The 22,819-nt window shown below is 41.7% G+C and overlaps 3 protein-coding genes across 3 annotated transcripts in view; 2 read left to right on the top strand and 1 right to left on the bottom strand.

Annotated features, from left to right (window-relative positions):
- Positions 1-76: 76 nt before the first annotated feature.
- Positions 77-4,284, top strand: spra (sepiapterin reductase a). The gene is made up of 3 exons (XM_075455321.1): positions 77-456; positions 2,027-2,317; positions 2,766-4,284. The coding sequence occupies exons 1-3, from the start codon at positions 141-143 to the stop codon at positions 2,954-2,956; spliced, it is 798 nt and encodes a 265-aa protein (XP_075311436.1). The 5' UTR covers positions 77-140; the 3' UTR covers positions 2,957-4,284.
- Positions 4,285-5,941: 1,657 nt separating this feature from the next.
- Positions 5,942-19,827, top strand: smyd1a (SET and MYND domain containing 1a). Its single transcript, XM_075456366.1, has 10 exons — positions 5,942-6,214; positions 8,112-8,288; positions 9,609-9,822; positions 9,945-10,075; positions 10,993-11,031; positions 14,008-14,194; positions 14,285-14,377; positions 14,468-14,631; positions 17,294-17,462; positions 17,591-19,827. The coding sequence occupies exons 1-10, from the start codon at positions 6,078-6,080 to the stop codon at positions 17,741-17,743; spliced, it is 1,464 nt and encodes a 487-aa protein (XP_075312481.1). The 5' UTR covers positions 5,942-6,077; the 3' UTR covers positions 17,744-19,827.
- The window catches only part of dqx1 (DEAQ box RNA-dependent ATPase 1), a 46,293-nt gene continuing 42,970 nt past the window's right edge, over positions 19,497-22,819 (bottom strand). The window contains exon 12 of the mRNA XM_075456365.1: positions 19,497-22,082. Coding sequence (XP_075312480.1) covers positions 21,875-22,082 — 208 coding nt within the window. The 3' untranslated portion in view covers positions 19,497-21,874. The remainder of the gene's footprint in view (positions 22,083-22,819) is intronic.

Raw genomic sequence — 22,819 nt, 5'->3', positions numbered from 1 at the left:
TAGAGGCGAATTTTTCAAACACCGAGAGATGGCGACAAGGCAACAAGTGGAGTTACATCAGCAGAGTAAGCACAAAAGAAGAAGCACGCAGGCAGTGCGTGGACACGGTGAGAGCAGCCGCTGGGATCCGTGTCTGCACCATGCCGTTCCCTACAGACCTGGGCCGGGTGCTGGCCATCATAACGGGGGCCTCCAAAGGCTTTGGCCGTGCTGTAGCACAAGCGATGGCCCGGTTGGTGAAGCCGGGCTCGGCACTGGTGCTGGTGGCCCGATCCGGTGACGACCTGCGGGCTCTGCAGGCGGAGCTGTCCGAGTCGGACGCAGGCAGAGCGGGCATGAAGGTGGAGGTTGTGGTGGCAGACCTGGGGCAGGCGGACGGACTGGAAGGCATCATCAGAACATCCAAAGAGGCTTTTTCTGACACTATAGATCATGTTATACTGGTCAACAACGCCGGTAAGACACCGTTACATTTATTTATATGCGGTACCAGGGACAGTAGCCTAATGGAGCAATGTGTTACATTTATTTAGATAAATATTTTGCTGACAACTTTAGTTACTTTTTTTTCTTTACATAAGTTTCCTCCATTTTCTCAAAGTTGAATTCAAGCACTTGAAGCAAGTATTTTTAAGGTGAATTTTCAAAACTTTCAATCACTTCACCGTGGTGATAAAGCAATTAAACAAACACTGAAGTTGTACGTACATACTAAAAATGATCATTTCAATTAATCTTCATATGAAATATGTTGCTATTGTTCTTTAAAGAACCAAAATTGATTCTTTATATAGAGTGATGTCAAATGAATTGGAAATCTCAACTGATTTTCATTTTTATTTCTAAAAAACTATTTCCAAGCACTGAGAATTACAGTAGTCCAATCCTGAAGTAACAAATGCATGGAGCAGTTTTTCTGCATCACTCTGAGACAAGATGTTCCTGATTTTAACAATATTACGAAGATGAAAGAAGGCAGTCCTAGAAACCTGTTTTATATGCGAGTCAAATGATAAGTTCTGGTCAAAAATAACTCCAAGGTTCCTCACTGTAGAACTAGAAGCCAAGGAAATACCATCTAGAGTAACTATATAGCTAGAAAATTTCTCCCTGAAACACTCAGGTCCAAAGATAACGACTTCAGTTTTGTCTGAATTTAGAAGCAGACAGTTCTGAGTCATCCAGGTCTTTATGTCTTTAAGACATGCTTGTAGTCTGACCAACCTTTTGGGTTCATCTGGTTTTATAGATAAGTACAGCTGAGTATCATCAGCATAGCAATGGAAATTTATGCCATGCTGTCTAATAATGTTACCTAATGGAAGCATGTATAAAGTGAAAAGAATCGGTCCAAGCACAGAACCCTGAGGAACTCCATGACTTACTCTGGTGTGTGAGGAAGAATCTTCATTTACAAGAACAAACTGAATAGATGATTACTTTAATCTGTGTCACCCTCCAACCCCTTTTTATCTGTTTGCACCTGAGCTTTTCACCCGATGCTTACATCTTCATAATGTCCATTTTCTCATTTTCAAAATGACATTTATTGATACAGGAGCAGATGAATTACAACAAACTTTGAAGCCAGAGTCTGACTCTATGGTTTACCACCTTTGACAGCTTGGGTGGGGAACTTTTCACCTGGAAGGTAGCATTCAGTCACTAGCATTGAAAGTGAAGGATAGCACAATAAGTAGCAAATTGTCAAAGTAATGTACATGTCCACATACATTTTTTTTTAATTGGTAGAAATGTACTTGCAGAGCAGAAGTACAAGTTAAACTAAATAAAACATTTTTCTTTTAAGGTCTGGTTCGCTCAGTCACAAAACCATTTGTCTTAACTGTAGTGACATATAGCAGCGTTAAATTCTTCTAACACTGATGATGATATTTTGAGGGTTCCAGTTAAACCTTGTTATTACGTCCCCTTCTTTCTTTATCTTGAGGATATTAACGTCACACTTGTTCACGGAAACATTCAGTGGTATAGTTACACCTCCTTTTTTCTGTTCCTCCACCAGGCTCTCTGGGGGATGTGTCCCGCTACACTAAAAGCTTCACGGACATGGCTGAGGTGGACTCTTATCTGTCCCTGAATGTTAGTTCCTCTCTCTGCCTCACTGCCAGAGTGCTGCAAGCTTTTCCACAGCATCCAGGTTGTCGATGCACCGTCGTTAACATCTCATCGCTATGTGCTCTGCAACCTTTCCCTTCCTGGATGCTGTACTGCACTGGCAAAGCTGCCAGAGAAATGATGTTCAGGGTGCTGGCTGAGGAGGAGCCAAACCTGCGAGTGCTCAACTACTCTCCAGGTAGGGGCCTTATACACCCAGCTGACAGTCAGTGGTCAGGGGTGTCTGACCACTCGCATTGTCGGACTCTGCCGGCATCTTTTTTTCAGCTGAGTCACCATGTTGGGTCACCATGTTGAATCAGCATCACATCTGTCGGTGAGCGAGCTCACTCAGTCTGTCTGTTAAGTGCAGACGGCAGTAATTAAGAATTATTACAATATTTGGGTTAATGTTTTAGACACTTTAATTAACGAATACATGTCTAACTTAGTCATCTCGTTTTGATCAGTATGGATCTGTATTTTTTTAGTTTTTCCCTTCACAACAACCACACATACTGCTCATTTCTAATCAATAACCAGTAAGAAAAGCTAAGTATGTCCTGCCTACAGAATCTCAGTCTTTACTTCTGTATTTTATTTATTAACAGTTTTTTCTTGTTGTTGTTGTTGTTTTTTTTAACCAGGGCCTCTAGACACAGCCATGCAGGTGGAAGCCAGATCCAAAACAGCTGATCCAAGCATTAAGAGGTCCTTTTCAGACATGTTTGCTCAGGGTCAGCTGCTCACCTGTGAGGCATCCTGTGCGAAGCTGATGAAGGTGCTTCTGGAAGACAGCTACACCTCAGGAGCTCACATAGATGTCTACGACGTGTAGACACAGCAGACTGTTGGGCGGCGGCCATATTAATATCTATGTGTTCCTTTATGGCTGAATAAATAATAAGACTTAGCAAGAATAAACTTACCAAATTCTAAGCATTCCAGAACTGAACTTCACTTTGTAAAGTTGCAGTCAGCAAAGTACATGTTTGTAAAGACAAATAAATGACTTTCAGACTGTAAAAGCTGTAGAACATGGATTAAAACACATACTTTTGGTCATTCCAATAAACGGTGGTTGGTAACTGTGAGGGTACCAGGCCATTCATCTCACTTTACCCAGGTCAGGGTTATTTTAGTCTTATTTTTTTCTTATCAACGTACGTTCAAAATGGTGGGAGGAAGGTGGGATTTTGATGCTGGGCTTCCATGTCACTACAGCGCTTGCTTCTTTTTTCATTACAAGCTTTTTGTATTGTTGTTGTTTTTTTATGCCAGTGTTCTTAGTACACTGATTTTAGTTGAATTCATAAAAACGCATTGAAAATGTCATGGCCAGAACCATCAGTGCATCTTCTGTGCATTAATAATCTTCTTATCTATGCTTCCTGTCCACTTTCTACATTTTGCCACCGGCATTTCCTCTGAGCTCAGGCTGGAGATGTGTTCATCATTGTGCTCTTTTGGCTCCGAGTTACTGAACCATTTCCACCTGACTAAACAGAGCTCTTACAATCTGTACTCTACCTTATCTAAAATTCCTGCCACAAGTATTGAGGAACCAAAATGAGTGTTATTACCTAGTTACAAGTTGACATCAAAAGCCTTTGTAACCATAAGCACGATGCAACCAGAGATATTATAATGGTATTTATTGGAACTTCATATCTTCAGAAAAATCACTGCAGTTAAGCTAAAAAGCATTCTGACCATACAGCAAGCACCAAACATCTTTTCAGTCCTCACCAACTTTTCATTTTGTAAGATAATGGACTGAAAACAAACTGCTGAGTTGGCTAAATGGTGCCTCACTTGGAATATGGAAAGCTCCTCTTTATTGTGAGTGCTGGCTCTTGCTTTTTTTCCTAGTTTGCTGGTAGATTAACACAACATTTAATAGGTACTTGCCAAAGGAGCAGACCTGCATCACTAAGCTGTCGACACCATCACACAAAGATGCGGGCAATCGTTTTCTGGGGTAATTCGGATGGACTGACGTGTGCCAACCCTGATACCTTAAATCATCAGGAAATTGTTGCTGTTTATGTGTTCTCCATGTTCAGTTTACTTTTATGTCATATCCGCCTTTGCTTTGTTGATGTCATTTCTTTGATGCAATATTGTCAACTCTATATTCCTTCAATATTAAACTCAGTGCTGAGACGTTGGTGAATTTGTCGTTCTTGCTGTGCCCCACTCAGGATCCAAAAAAGCAGTTTTCTTCTCCTCAGTGTGGATGTTGTGCTTTTAATGTGCCTTTATGATTAGTTAGTTAATACTGTTTAATGCTACTGTATTTTCAATCCAATGATTTCAAGATGACAGAAAATGACATTCTCATGTACATATTGAGCAGGAATTCTTGCTTTTGATCGGTTTACCTGAGGCAGTAGTCCATATTATTTTTCTCAACTAGACATTGTATGCCTCATTGGAAAAGTAAATCAATAGAAAGAATACAGAAGTAGGTTTTGGATCAAGCTTTAATGCTTTTTTCATATATGCTATTAAAGCCCATGATGGTGTCAGTCTACAGAAAGAGATGTGCTAACTAGTTTATGCTTTCTGACCATCATGTTTTCAAAATATTAATTATTAATTTATTGTTTGATAACTTAAAGTAATTATGCGTATACTCCATCAGTTTATTTAGCAAAATGCATGACATCATGCACATGATTTTGTGCAGTATTATCTCTGGCATACAAATGGAAATTATTGGACTCTGTGACTATATTAATTAATTAAGTTCCTATTCTCAATAATATTAATCTTTTAAGGCAGATGAATATTCAGTCTAGACTATAATTATTTTGATCAGTTTAATATTTTTTGTTTATTTGTCTTGAATTATGAATGAAATATATAAATGATATTCTAAACAAAACTGTGGATACTGGAGGTATTAGACCTAGAAGCAGACGCAAGGCAAAACAAGGGTTTTGGTGTTCATAATGTAGCGAAGTCCTGACCTAAAGTGTTGGCTTGGTGCGGCTTGGCACAGGTTTGACAGTCTTAGCTGTGGACTCCAGAGCTTTTACTTGGTTTGGTTTGGTTTGGTGCAGTAGAATCCATGCCTGGCAAGGATGAAAGTGTGAAGACAGCGCTACAGTCTGGCACCGTGTGGATGCAGCAACCAGGCATTTCTGCCAGTGTTAGAATAATTAGTTGCAGCTGTGGCCCAACCGCGCACACCAGGAAGTGATTGGTCAGTGAAACACAGAGTGAAGGACAGAAGGGAGACATGAGAGAGCCCCATTGCCTACCTGGAGGCAGACTCCATGACAGCTGTACATTGAAATTGCAAGTTTTGGTGTTTTTTTGTCTTGAACAAATGTGGTAGATAAGGCCCTTTGGATACATTGTACCCACATTGCACGTCCAAAAGATCTGATCGGTAGGTCAGACATTTGACACATATGAAATAGCAATGAATTACAACTATCCATAATGATAATGTTAAATAGCAGACGGATGAATAGTTAGGAGGTGGCTAAAAGTAACAATATGAAGCTACCTTTCATGTGGAAAGTAAGAAGAAGAAGAAAAAGATTGAGACTACCACTGAATCTGTGTGGGTAGCTCTGTTTCGTGTCATGTGCCTCTAACTGACAGTCACAGCTGTCTGGGACCAAAATATCCCAGGAGGAAGCAACCCAAACAAGGGGACCATGACATTCACTGGCTGCTTCTTATCTAAGCGAGCCCCAACCACCCCCCTTTTTAGTCCCTCTCATTTTCCTCTCCTCACGCCCCCTCCATCTCTGAGGAGGTGGTACAAGCCCTAGAGGGGGCAAAATTATTTTTGGCTTTAGCAACGCTCAGGCCAAGGAGAGAGGGGACAAGTGCTTCTGAAGTGAGGATTTCATTAGGACTGTCCACTCCCTCAGCCCGTCCCCCATTCTGCTGCTCTCTCCTTCCTCTCTGTCTCCTGTTTGTTTTGTTCTGCAAATACAATGACTGTCGGGAACATGGAGAACGCTCAGCTCTTTGATGCCGGGAGCAAAGGTAGAGGCTTGAGGGCCGCCAAAGAGTTTAACACGGGAGAAGTGATATTCGCCGAAGCCAGTTACTCTGCTGTGGTCTTCGATAGGTATGATGCATCCACCGGATGTTGTAGTTTATGCATCAGATGGACAGGTCGGGAACTTGCTATCTAATCACTGAGCATGTGTTTTTTCAGATATTGCTGATGCTCTGCAGGTGAGTTGTGGACTTTAGGCTTTGTCAACTTTCACTGGGCTGTGACCTCATATCTAGATTTAAAAATATCTCATTCCACCAGCAAGTGAAGCCTATCAATGTGTAATATGAACTTGACCATGACACACTTTTGGATTCAGTTGTGAAAATCAAGAGGGCTCTACCATTACAATGCCTCACAAGCACTGAAATGAGTTTATTCTTGATATCACTCCTAAGAATTCTTGTGATCTGACATGTAGTGTCAGAAACATCGGAATGCACCAGGTACTTCAATTTATGGGTAAATATATGGGATCAAAAGGGGGACAATTTGTCTCATGTATCAGATCACTGATTCACAATGTTTAGTTTTAACTCTGAAAATAGAAAGCAGACCCGCTGGAGATTGTCTGAGAGGGCTGGATGTTTTAGAGAAGTCACAGGGACTCCAACAGCAGTGAGCTGAGGCTAAATATCTGAGCTTAAAGTTCCAGGAAGATGGATTCTAAAAACAAAAAAAGTTATTTCATCTTTGAATGAAAGTTTAGCATTGCATGCTTTCTTGTGAAGAGTTATAGGAGACTGATGCGATTTCCTTTTCTTTGCATCTGAAGGATGTGGGATTAGGTAGCCCAGCTCCAAAGTTTAGAAGTACAACAGTATGAAAATGACAAGCTATTGTTACGAGAAGTTCCATATCACTGAATGTTGTTTCTGCTCGTAGTTTTTCCACCATGCAAACCAAATGCGTACTTTCCAATAAGAATGCCAGCTTTGTGATCATTTCAAACTTTTTATGAATGTCCAGTAAATTTATCATTAAGTCATTTATAACAATACGTGATTCAACGTAATTACTTTTAATTTAGGATGTTTAAACAGCTAGTGCTATTTTAGGCTATATTTGTTGTACCGTCTAGATGTTTTTCCATCTTCAAGAGGCTCTTTTTCAAAGCAGGAACTCATCAAAAAGTGGCATTCTGCAGCAGCAGTTTTAGCATTCTGCAGCATGCATGTGCTATTCTGACTTTTACTTTAGGTTGTGTGCATATTAAAGCTCAGAATTTGTTATTGTTTGTCATTACGATAGATTTTCTGACACAGATCTGGTAACACAGTCTTAGAGCCGTGTAACAGATAGGAGGTACAGGACGCATATTTAACTGTCCTAAAGTTTCCAGAGAGAAAGCATCTCCTGGCTGTAAACAGTTAAAGGCATCAACAGGTTTGCTCACAGTTGTTTGGACAGGCAAAGAAGACTGTTTACACAAAGAGACACTGCTGTCGACTGAGATCTGCGGCTTTGTTCACACACTGTTCTGTTTGTTGTTGGCAGCCAAGCAGCAGAAAAAAGGTGTGTGTGTGTGTGTGTGTGTGTGTGTGTGTGTGTGTTATAGTTGACAAAGGGGTGAACTTTAACTTAGTTCTCTTACATTTGTATTTAGACCAAGGTCTGGTGTGCAAACCTGAGGCTTACATGTTCAGTGTTTATTTTTATGTTCAATCCATTACATCATTCTTTGCAATAGTTTCTTCGTTTTTGAAAGTCTGAACAGGCAATGTTGTTAACATTAGATATAGAGTATTTTTGCTTTTAAACTGTAGTTTTTATTTATTGTAATTGGTTATTTTTCATTGCATTTGATGTGTTCCTGCTAAAAAGAGACCAGATAAACTTCAGTAACTTTTATCTATGGCTGTCCAGTAGTCAGTGAATATGAGAAACTTTCTCCGTTTTTTGCCCTGTTCTCTTTATCAGTGAAAGACAATTTTAGAGCAATTGTACAATCAAGTTTCTCTGTCAGTTTGGCCACCCAGGTGTGCCACAGCTGTTTCCGGCGTCAGGCCAAGCTGCACCGCTGCGCTCAGTGCAGGTTTGCTCACTACTGTGACCGAACCTGCCAGACTGCGTGCTGGGATGAACACAAGCAAGAGTGTGGAGCCATCAAGAAGATGGGCAAAGCACCCAGCGAAAATATCCGGTAAGAAAAAATGGTTAATCCAAAATGAACCTGACAGGTGGCTGCGAGAGATAAATAAGTTGCAAGAAAAAAAACAGAAAAATTTAAAAAGAAGACATTTGATCCAAAATTAGCCCTCACATTTGAAAACTTTGTTCTCAACATATGTGGTAACTTGTGGTTAGTTGGTAATCAAGATCAACCATATCATGGATGCTCACGATATCCAGCAAATGATTTCCAATCATTTTAGTAACTTGATCATTACCTCGTGCTAATATCGCCATGGCTGAAAAAACAAAGGGAGCTCAAATGCATCATTCTGAAACATAAAATAAACATTCCATTTTTGTGAAGGTAATTCAGGCCAATGTGGAGAGGTGAAAGGAGCAGGCAGCTTTGGGTTGACAACAGGAAAGTGATGGGCATGGGGGGAAATGTTCAATTGAAAAGACAGGTTAGTGTAAGAGGAAAAAAAAAGATAATCTGATGAACTGTCACAGAAATTGTGTTCTGATCATTGTGATCCATAACAACTGAACACATGAAGGCCGAATCTCTTGACTTTGTAGTGATGATAAATCCTGATTCCTTCCTTGATGCAGACTGATCATTTCTGCTTTGGGGGACTTTGACATGAGAAATGTGTGCCACTGTTCACACACCTCATGGATGATTCCTACTGCCTTTGGTGATAAAGGACTTTTCCTTCTTTACACTCACATTTCGGCTGAAATGTCTCTTAACTACTCTGTAGAGTGCCATGACATTAGGTCAAAAACATCATGCCTCTCTCAGGGTAAATTACTTTAAAAAAATACAATATTATATCATGCACGACATCATGCATTTCTTATTGCATTGATAATACTTAATGGAGTCCTGCACTTGGTCTGATTAAAGGAGGCATTCAACCAGCCAACCTCTCAGGTTATTATTGGAAAAGGAGCACATTGTTCAGGTTCGGTTAGTGTTGTGGGTGTCTATTGTTGTAACAATTGGAATGAACATGCTGACACTCTTTACAGAAGTTTATGTAAATCATGACAACAATTGCTAAAGCAACCGTATTATCTCCTCAACACTCCCCACTGGTCTGCAGCTGTCCCCTCCATAATAAAAGCTTCAGTTAAAATGCACAAAATAACTGCCAGAACCCCATCTGCAAGAACATAGGTGTTAGATATGAAATGACTAAGGATCACTTGATTAACAAATGGTGACCACAAATGAAATGCCTTATCAGTGTGAATTGATTGCTGATCATACTACACAAAGTTGCACTGTTCCATCTGTGGCCACACTAACCGGCTCATACCCACCCTGTTGTCCTCCGCCCAGCCTGGCAGCTCGAGTACTGTGGCGCATACATAAGGACAAAGGCCTTGCGTCAGACAGTCAGCTAATACCAGTGGACCAGCTGCAGGACCACGTGGATGACCTGGCTGAAGAAGACCTCAAGAGGCTCAAGAGCGACGTGCACACCTTCCTGGAATACTGGTCTTATGGAAGGAAGCAGCACTCTGCTGAATACCTCTCTCACATCTTCAGCATTGTTAGTGCCGTCTCAGTATTGTGCAACTGTTCCTTGAGCACAAGGTTTAACAGTTTAGCTTTTAGAAATGGACCTTTGCTCCGTCTCTGTCATGCTCACCCCCCCCTCTGCTGTCTCTGTAGATCAAGTGTAACGGATTTACGCTCAGTGACCAGAGGGGCCTGCAGGCTGTTGGCGTTGGTCTTTTTCCCAACCTGTGCCTGGTCAACCATGACTGCTGGCCAAACTGCACCGTCATCCTCAACCATGGAAAGTAGGTATTGAAGCTACTACTGCAGTAAGTAGTAAACAGCTGTTATGTTGTGGGCCATCTTTTGTATGTTCAAGAACCACGTTGTCACCCTGGCATTTCAGAATCTGTTCAGAATGCAACAAGCTGGCAACTCATGGTTACAGTAACACGTCCGGGGCGGCTGATGATTTGTTTACCACTTCCACTGTAGGAATCACACACTATAATCTGACATTCCCAAAGGGGATTTTTATTCTGTTTAATACAAATGATATATATTGCTCTACCTGTGTTTGCTTGTACTAGCTGACCCTGAACCACTTTGCTTTTGTCACTTCATCTTCTCATCTCATAGTTCTGTGACAGTTATAGCTTTTGTTTTTATGTCTGTTTTTTAAAAAAAAAAGAAAAGATGAGCAGTACCATGTGGGCCCAAGGGAAACAAAATGTCAGTACACTGTATACTAGTACATGACTGTTTTGACAAATAAATTCTCTTGAGTCTTAAGTCTTGGTATATAGCTATTAATAAATAGAACAAATGATAATTATAAAGAATCATATAATTGGCTATTGTTGTGGGCAGGAATGACCTTACAGACCCAAGTGCAGCAATATGCGAGGTAATGGTTCCCACAGCGTGCCACAGAGGGGTCCATCAGTTCCTTGTACTCACCCTCTTGTCCATATCTAACACATCAATATCATATATGTAAATATAACTGTATATATGCACATATGTACAATGAGCTTATATAAATGAATACATACATACATGTATTATTTGAATACACAATATATTATTATTATATTTATATATATGATTTGTAAATGGCAGAATGTGGCTGGCACTTGCTTGCTGCTGCTTCATCAGACTGTCAGTGTAAGATGAAGCAGTAACTCATGATTCCATTTCTTGACTCTCTTGTCTTTTGCAGCCAGTCAGCTGTGAGTTCTACTCTTCACTCTCAGAGGAGGTACGTATCCCAGATGTTTCCCACTCAACTTTTGTCATAAAATCTATAACCTTTAATGAAAACTACCTGCTTCACATTATACACTATCCAGGCTGAAAAATGGGCGTGCTAAATTCATTTAAAAACTCATTCTTTAAAGCTAAACTCTACTTACAAGCTCCAGATCCTTTTTTGTGAATAAAACATTGCTTATTAAAGCAAGATGTTCCATTTCCTATACCCACTTAATCCAAGGCAGGGCCGTGTGGGGGACATAAATCTATTCCAGCTGACGTTGGGCTGGAGGCGGTCACTAGTCCATCACGATTTTGGTTTTCTTGATTTTCATATCATGTTTTGTAGCTTTTGTTTTATTTTGGACATTGATTTTCTGTCTGGCTGCTTCCTGGGTTTTTTTTTGTAATCCAGGGGCCTGTTGCACAAAACTAAGATAAGGGATCAAGCCGGGATATGTTGGCTATCCTGGATCAACTTATCCGTGATCCGGTTGCACAAAAGTAGGATAAGGGAAGTGGGATATGTTCAGACGTAAGTTACCATGGAGATTTATTCTGTGAAGCTAGCCTGCTCCAGACCAGGCTAAGTTCCAGGATCTATTTAATCTCATTCAGCGGTCGCCACAATTGGAAACCAATATTTATTCCACTGCCTAGAACATATTGTTAAAACATTTAACTATACCCACTATCATTATTGAAACATTTGTGATCATTAATTGCAATCATTTTAGATAACTGATGATTTTAGATAATTTAGTTTCCCACAGACTACACATAAAGTACATCACCATATAAATATAAATACACATTAGAGAGTACCATGATGTTCCTTTATTGAACAAGGATGAATCAAAGCAAGTAAACCATCAGCTCCTTTCAAAACTGAAGTCACACAGTGCTCTACAAGACAAAAAGCACAGAATCAGAGCATGCAGTTTGAGACAAACTGTATGTAAAAATGGCCTATACAAATAAAATTGCCTTGCCTATACAGCACAAAAACCTAACAAAAATTCCTCTGCCATTGCAGGCCCAACTTAAAGCAACATGCATATTAATTAAAATAATTTAACACATATTGGTCTCTGACCAGCCGACCACAGCCGTCATCCGGGAAGATGGCAGGACTGTCCCAGTCTATGAGAGCTGGCACTGGGGGCCCTCTCCTTTCTCAGGCAGGCCACATTGTGGAGGACAGCACAGGCCACAGTGATATCACATGCCCTGTCTGGGCTGACTCTCAGGTGGGTCAGACACTGAAAACATGCCTTCAGTAGGCCAAATGTCATTTCTATCCGGGCCCTTGTTCTGGCATGGGCATGGTTGTATGCCAGTTGTGCCTCCAGAGGGTCTGCAAATGGAGTGAGCAGAAAAGGCTGGCAGGCATACCCTCTGTCACCCAGCAATACACCCAGGAATTCACCTGTGAATACAAAATGTTACCATCACAACCTCATAAGTAGTGACATTCTTAACACAGCCATGATGTTAAAAGTGGTTATCAATAGAGGTTCTGTGGCTCACCTTGTGATAGGCGCCGATAGATCTCTGAGTTCCGAAACACTCGGGAGTCGTGGACCGAGCCGGGCCACTTTGCCACAACATTACTGAACAAATAGTCAGCATTGCAGACCATCTGAAATGATAAGATGTTAAACCAATTAATGCACAGTACAGGCAATGTGTGGGCAGGCACATTCTTAATAAAAAGTACACTTGTTAAGTATTTGTCAGGGGACTTACCATTCTGCAGGATGTTCTTATATTTCACTTTGACTTGCTGCCATGTCCGTTTTGGCCCAGTCATGTTAAATCTACACACACAAAAACACACGCACACACACAATGAAACAGTGGAGGAGCATGGAGTTACATTTAGATAGTTTCACTCACATGCAGTCAATTTCAACTTATTCATAATCAAAGTAGGCTACAAATATGTTTTCAAATATGTTAATTAACATTTTATTTGGATTGAAGCCTAATTGTGATAGTTTCAGTAGAGTGGTGAGTGTGATTTGTGCACTACTTACGCATTCAGGCGGTCAGCAATGGTTTGCCACGCTTGCTCCCTTTGTTTTTTAACTGTGGCAGTATTTCCTTTTCGTTTTATTTTCTCCTTCACCTCTTCATAGGTTTCCATGTATAATTCTTGCTCCGCTGGGGAGAAACACGCCGCCCTTGTTGCCATGGTGAATCAGTGAATCTATGATCGATCGTGGGGTCTATTTAAGCAAGCCGTGTGCAGCACTTATCCAGGATCGGTTTCACCTGGCTTAATGAATCCGTGTCTGCTCATCCTGGATTGGCCTTTGTGCAACAAACTAAGCCCGGGCGCCCATGTTTTGGATTCCTTGAACCTGGCTAAGTAACTCATCCTGGATGTCTAAATCCTACTTTTGTGCAACGGGCCCCTGGTCTCAGTTAATTTCTGGTAGTTTTCTGGTTTCTGTGTCGCACCTGGTTTCATTTGCTCATTACCTCAGCTGTCTTCTCTTTGTCAATCATGCCTCAGTATATATTCTCCTGGGTTTCGTTTTTTTTCTTGCCAGACTATTCTATGTAAGTTGTTTGTTGGTAGCTCAGGTCATCCGTGTTCTTCCTGTGTGTTTCTCTTTCTGTTTTTAGTTGTTTTTTTTTGCAGTTTTTTAGCTCTTGCTTTAGTCACTATTTATTTTGGTTATTTCAATAAACCCTTTTTCCCATTACATCATTTTTTCCTCACCTCCTTCCTGGTATTTCTGCATTCTGGGTGTTCAAACTCCCGCTCCACCTCCATCTGTGACACACAGAGACAAATGATACAAACAATTATGCTCACACTCACTCCTAGGGACAGTTTAGTACAGCCAATCAAACTTTAATGCTAACGGTGGACTTGCCTAACTGTTTTTGGACGGTGGGAGGAAGGACTCGGGGAGAATGTGCAAACTCCACACAGATGCACTCCAGCTGATCCACGATTCTTCTCTTCTAGGATTGAGCTTCGAGCTCTGGGAAAGATTGCTGATGGTGAAGAGCTGAACGTCAGCTACGTAGACTTTCTCAACCTGTCTGCTGACCGTCAAAAACAACTGAGGGAGCAATTCCACTTTGAGTGCACCTGCAAGCATTGCAGTGAGCACATCGGTGATGATTTGATGACTGCAGCTGCAGATGGCAAAGTCAGTGGGCACATATCAACCTCTTGGATAAATGTTCTTAGTTTCATTTTGTAAAGCAGCTCTTCTCCCTTGACTTTGTCTCACTCGCAGCCCTCTGCTGATAAGGTGAAAGAGGTTACTGCCTTCAGTAAAGACTGTCTTGAGAAGATTGAAAGGTCCCGTATCGATGGTGATTACAATAAGGTACACTGCTGCGCTGTGCTGTTGACTGTCTCTGTTGGAGCTGCTTTTGGCTCCTTCTGTCCAACGATGGCCCTCTCTGTTCTCTTTCAGGTGTTGAAGTTGTGTCGTGAGTGTCTGGAGAAGCAGGAGAATGTCTTGGCTGAGACTCACTTGTATAACCTGCGTGTGCTCAGCATTGTCAGTGAAGTACTCTCCTACTTACATTTATTCCCTGAAGCTGCAAACTACGCCCATAGAATGGTGGACGGATACAAGTAAGTGCTTTGACCTGGGGTTGACAAAATTCTACTTACCCACAATGATGTGAAAAAAATCAGTATTCATCAAAATTTCTATGAACTGTTTGATATTGAAGTAAAACGTTATCTGTTCACGTGCTGGAATGCCTGGATGTTGGAACATTCAATTTCTTTTTTTCTCCCCTAAGTTAATCATTTTCCTTGATTGAAAGTCTCATCAGTTAGTCTAAACTACTATAGAAAGACATATGTAGGTTTTTTTAGGGTTTTGATAAAGTAGTCAGTACAGTAAATTTTTTTCATTCAGACCCCTCCTCTATCAGTACACTTCAGTATGTATTATTTTTAGTTTCATATTCAGATTTTCCCATTAGTCTAAACATCTATAACCCATAATGACAAAGTCTGTTTAAAAGTACTGTATATTAATAAAAAACGTAAAAGTTGGGAAGTCATTGAGGTTGTCAAAAAGCTTCCTGGCGGCGAAGTGCCGGCCGGGGGTCGACAAGATTCGCCCTGAGATTCTAGACTCTAGCCATGGTTTTGGCTGACACGCCTCTTCAAAGTCGCATGGAGATCTGGACCCGAGGTGGTGGTCCCATTTTTAAGAAAGAGGAGATCAGGGGGATCACACTACTCAGTCTCCCCAGGAAAGTTTACTCCAGGGTTTTAGAGAGGAGGCTCCGACCGATTGTCGAACCTCGGGTTCAGCAGGGGCAGTGTGGCGTTCGCCCAGGTCGTGGAAAGGTGGACCTTGCAGAGTTACTGAGGGGATCATGGGAGGTTGACCATCCAGTCTACATTTGTTTTGTTGATTTGGAAAAGTCTTACGACAGAAGGATTCCCAGAAGGATTCTGTGGGGGGTGCTGAGGGAGTATGGGGTACCGGAGTCGCTTTTACGAGCTCTCCGGCCCCTGTATAACCAAAGCAAGAGCTGTGTCCGCATCCTTGGCACTAAGTCGAACTTGTTTACAGCGCGTCTTGGACTCTGCCAGGCCCCTCATAACCGATCCTGTTTGCGGTTTTCATGGACAGGATCTCAAGGTGTATTAATGGAGAGGAGGATGTCCCTTTTGGGAACTTCAGGATCGTATCTCTGCTTTTTGTGGATGATGTTGTTCTGTTGGCTTCTTCAAGCCAGCACCTTCAGCGCGCACTGAAGCGGCCGGGATAAAGGTTAGCTCTTCGAAATCTGAGGCCATGGTTCTTAACCGGAAAAAGGTGGAATGCTCTCTCTGGGTTGGGGATGAGTCCTTGCCTCAGGTGGAGGAGTTTAAGTATCTTGTTCACAAGAGATGGCAGGTTGGAGACGGACAGACGGATTGGGGCTTCATCAGCGGTAATGATGGGGCAGCTCTGGTCCATCAAGGTGAAGAAAGAGCTGAGCCGGATGGTGAAGCTTGCGTTTTACTGGTCCATCTTTGTTCCAACCCTCACCGATGGTCACGAGATCTGGATAGTGACCGAAAGAATTAGATTGCGGATACAAGCGGCTGAAATGGGTTTTCCTTCGGAGGGTGGCTGGGCTCAGTCTTAGAGATTGGGTGAGGAGCTCGGCCATCTGGTTAGGATGCCTCCTGCTCGCCTCTCTTTGGAGGTTTTCCGGGGACGTCCTATGGGGAGGAGGCCCCAGGGCAGACGCAGGACTCACTGGAGGGATTATATGTCCCGTCTGGCCTGGGAACGCCTCTGGATCCACCAGGAGGAGCTGGAGTGTGTCGCTGGGGACAGGGATGTCTGGGTTTCTCTCCTGGACCTGCTGTCCCCACAACCCGACCTCGGATAAGCAGATTATAATGGATGGATGGATGCTTTAAAGGGGTCATTTACAATATCAGAGCCATCGTAAAATTGTGGGAAGGTAAAAAGAAATTTCTTTGGCATCTATCTTTGCAAAATGGAAAACGTTTGGAACTAAAAAGTCTATTTTCAGAGTTGGCCATCCAACTAGAATAAGTGAGCAAAGATAGTAATGAACCTGATCAGGAACTTAACTCACTCCAAGAAGTCCTCTGCACAGATTAGCTGAACTGACCAAAAAGATGAGCAGCTACGCAGTAGTCACTCTGAACAAAAGGCGCATGATATTCTGTTTGGTGTATGCCTGATTCTAATTCTTAAAAAAGGTCTCAGGGAAAAGATTATTTTGTCTAATGAGATGATAATTGAAGTCTAGGGGTAGAACTCTAAGCACAATGTCCAGTACTGAACATCAGGCACTCATTACCTTGCAAATACCATTCCCACTGTGAAGCATGGCAGTGATAGTATCATCCTACAAGGTTGTTTCACAGCAGTAGAGACAGAGATGCTGGTCAGAGTTGTCAAAAGGATGTCGCTAAATGTGGCAACAAATATAAAGAAAACTTTCTCATGAATTCAGGCTCGATAGAATCGTTCCACTTTTAGCTCAACAATGACTTGAATTGTACAGCCAAGACGATACAGGAGTGGCTCGGGCCTTGAGTTATGGGTCTAGTTTCTTTTTCTAAATTAGAGATTTAAACTTTTGTCAGCCAAAAATCCCCTAAAATATGTTTTGACTTTGCCATTATGGGTTAACTACACAATAAAGTGAACAATTTCAGTATCATTTTTTAAAGCCAATATATTTATCCAAATGTCAGACTATAGTTTTAACCCAGCTTTGCCCCTTATTGCCTACTTTTTGGATAGGAAGTTGTACCATCCCAATAATGCTCAGTTGGGGATGGCCATAATGCGAGCAGGTGTCACCCACTGGCATGCAGGGCAGATTGAAATGGGCCATAGCATGATCTGCAAGGCCTATCGCATCCTGATGGTCACCCATGGAACCAACCACTCCATCACTAGAGACCTGGAGGTATTTCATACTCTATATTACTGTATGATGAGAGTGGGTAATTGTTACATACTGAAACCATGTACCTGCAAGCAGCATATTTAAAATACCTGTTTTATTGTGCAAACCCAATTCTGTCATGCTTTCAGTCCATGCGGATGCAGACTGAGATGGAGCTGAAGATTTTCAAGCAGAATGAGAATGCTTATCTCGACATGAAAGATGCTGCTCTGAAGAACAAGCCGGTGGCCAGCAGCGGCTCTGCTGATGAAAACATCAAAGGCCTCCTCAGCAAGCAATAACTACCTGAACAACTCATACTCCTATCACTGACAAATCCTGCCAATGTCATGATGCAAATTTTAAACGTTGAGGCATTGACAAGTATATACACCGACTTCACACCGGTCCCTGTACAAGTCTATGAATCTTACTTATTGCACAGCATCTTCAATAAAACTGGAGATACTAGTGCAGTGATTGCTTACTACCAAACATCAATGATTTTTAAAGTATCTTCACATTTATCAATGAAATTAGCATTAAAATTGACTTTATAAAGATTCTGTATTGCCAGTACCAAAAAGTCAACATAGCAACAGAAAACTCCAATTAACCACCCCAAGCATTGAACAAAAAATGATATCCAACAAAGACAGCAAACACAACTCAAAACCAACAGTCTCAAATAATCAGTCAAACTCAAGGAATACAATTACACAAAATCTTACAAATCAAAATAACTCCATAACCACAATGTTCAGCTAAGTTTGGGGGGGGGGGGTCAAATTTCCAGTACTCATTTGTGAGGCACACTCCATCAAATGAGAGATCAAACCCAGGTTTTATTTATATTCCAAGTCATTTGTAGTATTATTATTATTTAGATTATTTTCCAAGAGACTGGTACCAGACAATCAATAGTCATGACAAATATTTCTTCAATCTGATTGAAATATTTTAGTTTACAGATTCAGATGTGATCACCAAATCTGATAAATTGCACATTTGCATGGTACAAAGCATTTAATCAGAATGGGCCTTTTAAAATATAAGAGATGAAGAAATTTCTGTTTTTTAAACTTTATTCTCAACTAAACAGTACGCAACCCTACTTCTCCAGCATTTACAGTTGAGTTCACTCTGCCCTGGCCAGGAGGCTTGGGATGAAACCTCAAGGCAGACAGTTGTCCTTTCTGTCAAAACATTTTGTCAAGACATTAAACAAACTTTACCTCTTCTAAAGTTTCCAACAAAAGTTTCTGTCACAGACTAGTGTCATTTCACTTTAGCCATGTTTTTACCCCTTGGAAACTTATTGCTTCACCCTGTGGTTGGAGGATGCGCAGAAAGAACACATTCATTCTAATCAGATGGTAAGATTTTACTGTAGATTAGAAGCTCAAGAGGGTAAAAACCAAATCTCTCGATCTGCTTAAAAATGCACGATTGAGCCCAGTTGGGTCAATCTAATCTGACTGAGGTGTTTACATGAGGTCTTTTTGCTCTGATTGGACTTTTAATCTGATTAAAAGTGGTCATTGTAAACACAGCAATGGTAATGTTAGTCACTTCAACTGTCAATGGTTTTAATGCTGTTGTTATTGTGTATTTCCTGGCATTCCTGTCTTTGTTCAAGTCTGTCATCAGGTGACATAATTATCTGATTATAAATTGCAAAGAAAATTGGCTTACATTGAATTAGATTAGATTTAGCTAATGTTTAATGTTCCGAAGTATTTCTGTGTTATACAAAGCTAAACCTTTCTCTTGCCTCAGAAGCACTAGCAGCTGCTTTCTCAACCAAGACACTAATCAGCATGTAAATTATAATGATTTTCTCTCTGCGACCAGAGGACACAGAAGGCAACAGACGAGTGTTATCCCAAACTGAATTGTACAAACCACAACAATTTCATTAATCTACTTTTGTAATGTCATTTAAATGTGCATAGAGACAGATTCTAAGGAATGGGCTTTTTGCCATTAGACTGAGGTTTCCTTTAATTCATTTGTTCAATGCTCAGGTTACAAGAATTGTTTAGAATGCTACCACCTAACCGACAAGACCAGCGCCAAAGTGATGATATGAATGTTGAGAATAAAAAAAAAAAGCTAGAGTGAGGAAAGAGGGATACTATTTATTACACTAATTCTAATTTTAGATGTGTTTCAACATGTTGACCCCCCTCCCATAACAAAGTGTCCTTGGGCAAGTCAGTGAACCCAACCCTGCTGCAGATGTATGATTGTAAAGCAAACATGCAGCATGTATAAGGCACAAAAAAAGTCACACGTTAATATTTTGTTGGGCCACATTTAGCTTGGATTGTGCCACGCAATCGCTGTGGCCTCATTGCAATAAATCACAACATTTATTTCCGTCCAGAGTTGCATTCATTTTTCGCCAAGATCTTCTAGCGATGATGGGAGTCGGACCGCTGCAAAGTCTTCTCCAGCACATCCCAAAGATTCTCTGTGGACTCTGTGGTGGCCAGTCCATGTGTGAAAATAATGTCTCATGCTCCCCGAGTCAAGTTTTAGGCTGAGCTCCATTTTCACACCTAAATTAGTGATGCTGGATTTTTCATGTGGGACCAGGAAAGAAAGGTCAGTAGCAGGGGTAAAACTGGAGCCACTGGATTTAGACAGCATGACCTCAGTCTTTTTTCCCCCTCCTGAAATGAAGAAAATTCAGTGCCATCCATCCCGTAATCGCTAAGACAATCAAGGAGAGGCCTAATGGAAGATGCACTATTGCGTTCCAAAGGAAATTAGACTCGACAGTCGTCTCCTTATAAGTGAAATAAAGTAATGAAATACCATGCGTTCTCAAAAGGCTCATAGTTATTTAACACAGCAGAGCAGGGGGTCAAGATGGACGGGTCAGGGGAGGGGAAGAAGAAATTTATCTACAAAGTTTTCTGGAAGCTTCCAAAGGGACAGGTTCAAGAGCATTAAGAACAATGTTAAGTGTATTAAAAAGAACACTTAACACTTGAGCACATGCTCAACATACAATGTGGCCTTGACCCCACACAAATGGGCACGCTAAAGCCTCGTTTCCACTGTCAGTCCGGTTCAGGTCACTTCGTATCGGTACGGGTCGGGTGGCTTTGGGGTCAGCTTGCGTTCCCACTGTAAAAGGGGACCCTCAGGGGTGGGCAGAGTGCACGCCGAAGCGTAAAAATGCAAATAACAGCAAATAGCATCCATAATTTGGAACCACCTCAAAGCTTCTTCAGCTTAATGCCGCACTGGCTCGCGGTCCGGTTGAAACCACTCTCAATCAGCTGGAAAACTTTTTGGTTTGGCCCAGCGCCATCGAGCTCCCGCTGCACAGCCTCCTCACCAAGAACAGGGAGGGCAGAGCCTGGAACCGGTCCTGTGTGCTGGGTACCCCAAGCAGAAGGGTTACAGACATGGGAACATGGAAACACTGAAATAAGCGAACCGTTCCGAACCGACCTGTACCACACTGCATAGTGGAAACGGGGCTTAAGGCTAGTGACCCCAGTCAATGATCAAACTGTAACAGCCAGACCAGTAGGTTGGAGCATGTCCAAAACGGGGTATTTTGTGTTGTTCGTTGTATGCAGTGGTCTGTACCTACCAAAAGTGGTCCAAGCACAACAAGTGAACAACAAGTGACCAAGCCACATCACTGTGTGCCTCCAAGACTTCAAACCCGAAGAGGAAGTAAAGGCAGACCTAAGTGGTGTCGGGTTGAAAGGGGCTACTTAAAGCGGTCAGAAAGTGAAAAACAAAACAAAACAAAAACCCACCACTCAGCTGACATTTCAAACCTGAAAAAAATTGTTTTATTAGAAGCTCATTTTATCCAGACAAACAGAAGTCATTACAAAGGGTAGAATGAAGATCTAAGTCATAAAGACAAACATAAAAAAAGGTCAGATAGAAGTCTTGTGGATCACTGCTACAGTCTGTCATTAAAGCCATCTGTTGGGCCTCTGCACTGGGGTCAGGAGCCATCAAATATCAGGGTCTCAGCACGCTGAAGTGGCATTCATTGCTTTAGCTGAAACAAAAATGGCCTCATTGGTTAGTATTTCACATCAGTCATCACCCAACTGTTTTTAAATTTAAAAACACACTTTTGACAACACTTCACAGTAACACAAGGAATCTCTCTTTAGATAAGACAAGTTAAAAATGAAACCTTAAATTAAGACAGAACATAGAAATGAAGAGGTTTAAATATCTTTCACAGCCATAGAAGGAGTGGTCATTCAGAACCACACAACATTTTACATTATTGTTTTCCATCAGCAGTCCATTTGAAATTACAGATCAAAATGGCTTAACCTCAAACATGATTTCATAGGCTAATTGATAAAGTACCAAATCTTAGAGCAAACAGTAAAGTGACAGCTTTGACTTTGAGTCTTCTTCCTCTTCCTCTTCCTCTTCTCTCACTGGACAACGCAGAGCTCCGTGCTGGACTGATTAAGAGCCTCTCCTGTCCTGTCAGCATCTCTTTGAGTCCTGCCGTGCTCTTGCGACAGCATGTTCAGCTCATCTGACTGGGGCCCCAGGCTCTGCCTCAGCTGCATTAACAGCTCTTTGCCATCGCTGGACGGAAGGTTTCCCAGGTAGTACTGAGGAGCCAGCTCCACAAGCCTAGGACAGAGACACAGGAAAACATCTGGAGTAAAGAAGAAATTGTAGCAAACTCAAGTGTGGATTTGGGGGGCCCTTTGGGGGGCCCTTTGGGGGGCCCTTTGGGAGGCCCCAGCAACATTCCTGTGTGTTAATTTGATTCAAAGACACAGAGGTGGGATTTCCATACCAGGAAGAGACAGACATCACCTTATTTACCACAACCTTTGTCCTTTGGAGAAGATTTAGGGGACTCTGTCCCACCGGACCTGTCCCATAAGTGATGTGGAAAACATGAAGGCCCTAATGCCAACTAGCAAAGCTTCCCTGAACAAACAAAGGAACCCCTGTATATGAGAGTCAGAGGAGAATCTAGACCAAAGGTTTCTTCCCTCTTATCTGGATGTGTAAATCAAAGGTGACACCCATCTGCTTTGATCTAGTAAGACAAGAAGCAGACCTCTCACACTCCCAACTATTTTCTACAGATTCACTTTCAGTTGGATCTTTAAAACGGCGTTAAATGTGTTTTATACCTTTGTACAGGTTCTTTAAGGTTTTTAGTGACATCACAAGCTGCACTGTTTTAACTCTTTCACCATCATACCTGTTATAATAAAGGCATCGTTATGCTTCTCCCTCGCTATCCGTCAATCCGTCTCCGTGGTTACGCAGAGGCTTTAAACCTTTCCAAGTTCTCCGTCGGGATGTCGGATACGCAAGGCAGTTCACCTCCCGATCAGTAGGCGGCGCTACAT

The sequence above is a fragment of the Odontesthes bonariensis genome, chromosome 22, assembly GCF_027942865.1.
Source record: "Odontesthes bonariensis isolate fOdoBon6 chromosome 22, fOdoBon6.hap1, whole genome shotgun sequence".
Classification (NCBI taxonomy): domain Eukaryota; kingdom Metazoa; phylum Chordata; class Actinopteri; order Atheriniformes; family Atherinopsidae; genus Odontesthes; species Odontesthes bonariensis.
This window is presented reverse-complemented; position numbering and strand designations above follow the sequence as displayed.